The sequence below is a fragment of the Carlito syrichta genome, unplaced genomic scaffold (genome assembly GCF_000164805.1).
Source record: "Carlito syrichta isolate Samal-C Ts95f unplaced genomic scaffold, Tarsius_syrichta-2.0.1 Scaffold314790, whole genome shotgun sequence".
Classification (NCBI taxonomy): Eukaryota; Metazoa; Chordata; class Mammalia; order Primates; family Tarsiidae; genus Carlito; species Carlito syrichta.
Window position 1 is genome coordinate 164,384 of NW_007258886.1, and position 6,197 is coordinate 170,580.

A 6,197-nucleotide genomic window follows, 5' to 3' on the forward strand; every position below is an offset into this window, starting at 1 on the left:
AAAAAAAAAAAAAGAATATGTTTATCTGTGCTCTTATCCCATGCTATATTTACCAAATCCCCCTATCTCAAGACAAAAATAAGTCATTTTAAAAATTTTACGCAAGTTTGACCAGGCATGGTGGCTCAAACCTGTAATCTCAGCACTTTTAGAGCTGAGGCGGGGGTACTGTTCGGCAAAGGAGTTCAAGAACAGCCTGGGCAATGTAGTGAGACTGTGCCTCTACAAAAAATAGAAAAATTAGTCAGGTATGGCAGTGCACGCCTGTAGTCCCATCTACTCTGAAGACTGCGGTGGGAGAATTGCCTGAGCCCAGGAGGTCAGTAAGTTATGATTATGCTACTGCATTCCAGCTGGGTGACAGATTTGAACTCAAAAAAAAAAAAAAAAGAAAAAAGTTTGTACATAAACACATAAGTGAATTTTCCTTTGTAAGTTTGAGAAGGGTATACAAGCATTAGAAAGATATTAGAGAGGGCAGGCTTAATATTAATCAAGTAATTCAAGAAGAATTTAGTAAGGACGGAAAGGTGTTATTTTAAAATGTAAGAAAGTTCTTCATACTCATAAGAATGTTTTGGTTTTTTTAATGGAAAAGTTTAACAAGTGTTGGCGAGGATATGGAGACATTAGAACCTTCATGTATTTGCTATTGGGAACATAAAATGGTGCAGTTGCTGTGGAAAGAACTTGGCAATTCCTTCAACAGCTAAACATAGAATTACCATATGATCCAGCAATTCTACCTCTAGGTTTATACCCAAGAGAACTGAAAACTGGATGCAAACAGATAATTGTACACCAATATTCACAGCAGCATTATTCACAATATCCAAAAGGTGGAAACAACACAAATGTCCATCAACAGAAAAATGGATAAACAAAATGTGGCACACACATCCAACAGAATATTATTCAGGCTTAAAAAGAAAAGAAATGCTGCTCATACCACAACATGGATGAACTCTGAAGACATTATGCTAAGTGGAACAAGCAAAACACAAAAAGATAAACACCGACATTCAACTTAAATGAGATGCCTAGAAAAAAATTTATAGCAACAGAAAGTAGAATAGAGGTTCCCATGCCTGGGAGAGAGAAAAATGAGGAGTTATTTAATGGGTATTAAGTTTCTATTTGGGATAATGAACAAGTTCTGGAAGTCAATAGTGGTGATGGTTGTACAACACTGTGAATGTACTTAATGTCATGAAATTCTACATAAAATGGTAAATTTTATGTTATGTGTATTTTACCACATTTTTTAAAAGGAGAAATTTCCAAAATTTAAAACAATGTAAGAAAACCAATTTATTTCATCTTTACGCTCAACAGAAATTCAACTAAAGCAAAACTGGTCATTGAGCAGCTACCCTAGGCAAGGTTATTATATGGCCAATCCTAAGAGGATTAAATATAAGATAAGTAAGGCAATATCTTTGCCTCCAAGGACCTCAAGATTTAGTTGTGAGGCAGACACTACAGCATACTGGTATCTCAGATAGCAGATACTATAGCATACACCATAGCATTCGTACGTGTACTGGTCTCAGCCTAACTTTACAGGGATTCCACAACGCTAAAACTATTTTCATAACAGTTCTAAAAGTTTATTTGCCTTTTTCACTGTGCTGACATTTGCACTGATGGTACAAAAGCAGTGGTTGGTAAAACTGCTGGTACCTTGGCCAGAGTCATGGCAGTGGCACCAAACTGAACTATTAGTCATTGTATTCATCACAGCTACCCACTTACAGTTAAAAACAAAAACAAAAACAAAAAAACCAGCCAGCTACTGTCACTTAAGAATGTCCCTTAACAATAAGTTAATTTTATTAAATCTTAACCCATGATACACATCCTTTTAATATTCTGTATGAAAAAAAGGGAGTGCACATAACAGGTTTTTGTTACATACTATGGCTATCTAGAGGAAAAGCACTTGTGATTAAGTCATGAAACGAACTGCCACATTGTTCATGGGTCATCATTTTTACTTGAGACTGGTAAACTGAATTACTTGGGCATTTGGTATACCATTTTCTTCAAAATAAACAGTGAGTTTTTCAATTCAAGAAGAACTGACAGTAGTTGCTTCCAATGATAAATTTCTAATTGTTGTTTGAAAAAAATTACATTTTGGAAAATGTGACCACCACAGTGAACTAGATAGCTTCCCAATACTTAAATACTTTTCTAATGAGATCAGTGATATTTAAGAAACTTTTTTTTTTTAAGTTGGAGTCTCACTCTCTGGCCCAGATTGGAGTGCAATGGCACGTGCATGGCCACCCCAGTGTCGACCTGCTGGGCTCAGGTGATTCTTTCACCTCAGCCTTCCAAGTAGCCGTAACTACAGGGGCGTGCTACCACGCCCAGTCAATTTTTTTGATTTACTGTAGAGATGAAGTCTCATCAAGTTGCCCAGGCTGGTCTCAAACCTGAGGGCTCAGGCAATCCTCTCACCTCAGCCTCCTAAAGTGCTAGGATTACAGGTTTGAGCCACCACACCCAGTCAACAAACAATTATTTTATTTGATACTGCAAAATAAAAAGTGTCAATATTCAGAAAATGTTAACTCAGTAAACCATTATTTTCCAAATGACTAATGCAGCATGTCACAAAATCTCACATGGATAAAAGATTCAAAGTACAAAAAAGACCAATGGAGCTTAATGTAAGAGTATAAAAAGTTCATTAATAAGGTTTCAGATTCCAGTTCAACTAACCTCAAAAAACTACCAATTTGTTGCAGAATATACACAATTATCTGAAAAGACTAATAAAATACTTCTCCTTTTTCCTACTACATATGTATATGTGTCTGCTTTTTCTTTACACACTTCAATTAAATATAGCACAACAGACTGAGTACAGAAGCAGATATGAGAATTCAGCTGTCTTCTATGAAGCTAGACATTAAAGATTTGCAAAAATGTAAAATGTCACCTTTTCCACCTATATTTTGAAAAAAAGTGATTTTTCATAAAAAAGTAACATAAATTTATTGTTTTTAAATAAATATTTTTAGAATTTGTCAGTTTAAATTTCTCATATGGTAAATATCAGCAGATACACAGCACACACAAATAAAAGCTCTCTCAAGTCCTCAATAACCTAAGAGTACAAAGGGTTCTGAGAAAAAGTTGGAGAACTACTACTACAACCCAATGAGCACTACAAAATTGGAAACAAAGGATGCTCAATTCCAAAAGAAACAGAAGTCTTCAAAGAAGAAAACATATTGACTTGGAGTCTGTATGATGAATATATTTTTGTGTGAGTTTTCTTTTTGGGAGATGGAAGAGGTAGAATCCAAGTAAACGTAATATTTCAATGTGCTCTGAAAAAAGGTGACTAGACACTTGGATAACAGACACAGTTGAAAAGGGAGGCTGAATTGGGACAAGAAAGAACTTGGCCTGTAGATTTCAGAGTTTATTTTACAAAAAACAAGGAGCCACCTATGCATTTGAGACTGAAGAAAAAATTATTTTAACCTATATATCCTGTGTCAAGACTCCCAGATAGTTAGTATACTCTTTTTTTATTCAAGTTTTGAGGAGAGAGTCCAAAGTTTAGCTGTGGTACAGAGCTAAACTTTTAACATTTTTCAGGAGCATAAGCCTCTAAACTATGCCTCGTATGAATGAAAGCTTGATTCAAAAAGTTTGTGTATGTAAAAAACATACATGTTCACATTTAACATTAGAGCCCTGCTTTATTTTTTAAAATGCCCATGTAATAGAATTTATACCTTAAAGTTTCTTAATCCTTAAAGTTCAAACATATGGCAAATGCATGTTGCTCCAAGTGTACTGCAAAATAAATAGGACTCTAAATAGTTCTTTGTGTCTAATCTTCCTCTTCCTGCTGTCCACTTCTTGTTGCCCTGCAGTCAGTAATATGACATATTTCTAGAATATACTGCAGTGCTTTCAGCTCTACCCTGCCTACACAAAAACAAAATAAATCCATAATAGAGACCCTCTGGAATTGGATAGGAAATGCCTTCCAACAAGCTTAGTGGTTGGTCTTTGAGTCAATCAAAAAATTCTTGGCAGAAAGCCAAGCAAATGGAAAACAGACTTTGAAACCAGCTCATCTGCAACTCTATGGCAATATATTTCTAAAAATGTTCTGTATTTAACAAATCTTTTAACACTCTTCTCTATGTCTGTCTCTGCTAAAAATAAGGCAACTTTATTATGCTACCATAAACAAGGTTTTTTTCCACAAGAGAATTATCAGAAGATGTCTCTAACAAAGATCCACGACACTTATTTAAAGCAATAGATAAGCAACTATAATCCTGTATGATAATACTGTATATCCTGGGTACAGAAATACTGGCTGCTTTACAAAACATTTAAAACTTAGATGAAACTACAACTACATCAAATTTTTTAGAAATTAAGGTATCTTTTTCTTAGCAGACAGTAATTCCTTAACTTTTGTTACTTTTAACTAGGAACTTATGAGAACTATCTGAAGCAATTAGCTAAGGTAATTATCTCAAAAAAAAAAAAAAGAAAGAAAGAAAGAAAGAAAAGCCCTGGCAGAATTTAAAATACACCCCTAGCATAGGGCCAGTTTAAAAGGTAAACAAGGCTAGGAGCTGTGGCTCACGCCCGTAATCCCAGCACTTTAGGAGGCCAAGACGGGAGGATCGCTTAAACCCAGGAGATCGAGACCAGACTTGGCAACATAGCAAGACCTCCCCCACCACCCACTTCAAAATACTGGCCGGAGGTGGTAGTCCCAGCTACTCCGGAGGCTGAGGTGAGACACAATCGTGTCACTGCACTCCAGCTTGGGGGACGGGGTGAGACCGCGACTCAAAAAAAAAAAAAAAAAAAAAAAAGGTGGTAAACAACACCCTCCGCGCTTTCATTTTCCACAGGCAGTACAAGCTTATCATCCTAAAGACACAATCATCACAAGAGAACTCTTTCCAAGACTGTAAATTGCCGGATGATTACAAGTCAGCCCTTCTAAATTAGCTTAAACTTTATTCCAACCGCCAGCCACCCGGGGTCAATTTGGAGAACTGACACCACCGGTAGGAGGCAACCGAGAGGCACAAGACCGTCAAGAGCAAAATTATGACAGATTCTAAGGAAACACTCCAGTGTTTGTAATCTCCCGCTTCCTTCGTCTGGCCCCGGCAGCAACATGACTTTAATTTCTCTTTTGGCCAAAATCTGGCGCCAGGTTTCAAACGAACCTTTTCTGCTGGTTGCCACCCCAGTGAAACAGCGAAGAGGGCTGCTTCCCATTGAAGGTTGGAGGGCGGAAAAAGTGAAGAGCGACTACAGGGAGGCAGCAATCCTGTCTTTCCCAAGGACACTGCCCGGACCTCCACCCAGGAAAACGCAACTCAACTGCAAAATCTTCTACTTGGATCAATGCACTTGGCTAGCACTCTCGCGCTGGTGCCATCGAAGCCCCGAACTACGCGAAAAGGAGGCGGGCGCCCAACAAGCCCCGGGAACTTACCCAGTTTCTTCCACATGGCGAGATGACACGCGAGGAAACCTTTGCGGATGGCAGCGCACACCTTCGCCGGCTCGGACGAGGAGAAACCTTTCTGCTTCTTGATGGAACCCCATAAGTGCTCCCGGGCAAACTGTGCCGCCTCCCGCCCGCCGTGTCCGTCGCACACGGCGAAAAAGGCGATGGAGGAGCGGCGGCGGCAGCAGCGGCCGAGAGCCGGCGAGGCCCCGGCGTCCGAGGGAGGGTCGCGAGCGTCTCGGGCTGCCACCGCTGGGCCTTTCCCCGAGACTTCGCGGCCGGGAGGAGCGGGCGGCAACGGCTGCGGAGGCGACCGCCGCGGCGAGGGCTTTTCTTCAGCCGTCGGCTCGGGCTCCACCACGATTTGAGTAACGTCCTCCATGTACTTCCTCCCGCCCTGGTCGGAGAAGACGCTCACTCCGAGCGAGTACAGCCCCGCCATGGCCGGCCGGCCGGGATCCCGCCGGCCCCACGCAGCCCGCCGAGTCCTGCGGCGGGAGACACACTCCGTACTCGCCGGCCAACTATTGTTTATCTTCGACGACGCCGAGACAGGGGAGGGGGCGGTCCCGGAGTGGTGGGGGGGGGCGCGCGATGTCTGGACTTGTCCGCGAGAACTGGGCCGGAGCGCCGGGGCGAGGGGAGCCGAGCAGCCGCGCCTGCGCACTGCGCGTCCTCCGCC

At 41.1% G+C, this 6,197-nt stretch overlaps 1 protein-coding gene across 1 annotated transcript in view; it reads right to left on the reverse strand.

Annotated features, from left to right (window-relative positions):
• Positions 1-6,185, reverse strand: part of PPM1D (protein phosphatase, Mg2+/Mn2+ dependent 1D) — a 61,856-nt gene extending 55,671 nt beyond the window's left edge. The window contains exon 1 of the mRNA XM_008071913.1: positions 5,501-6,185. Coding sequence (XP_008070104.1) covers positions 5,501-5,957 — 457 coding nt within the window. The 5' untranslated portion in view covers positions 5,958-6,185. The remainder of the gene's footprint in view (positions 1-5,500) is intronic.
• Between the last annotated feature and the right edge of the window lie 12 nt (positions 6,186-6,197).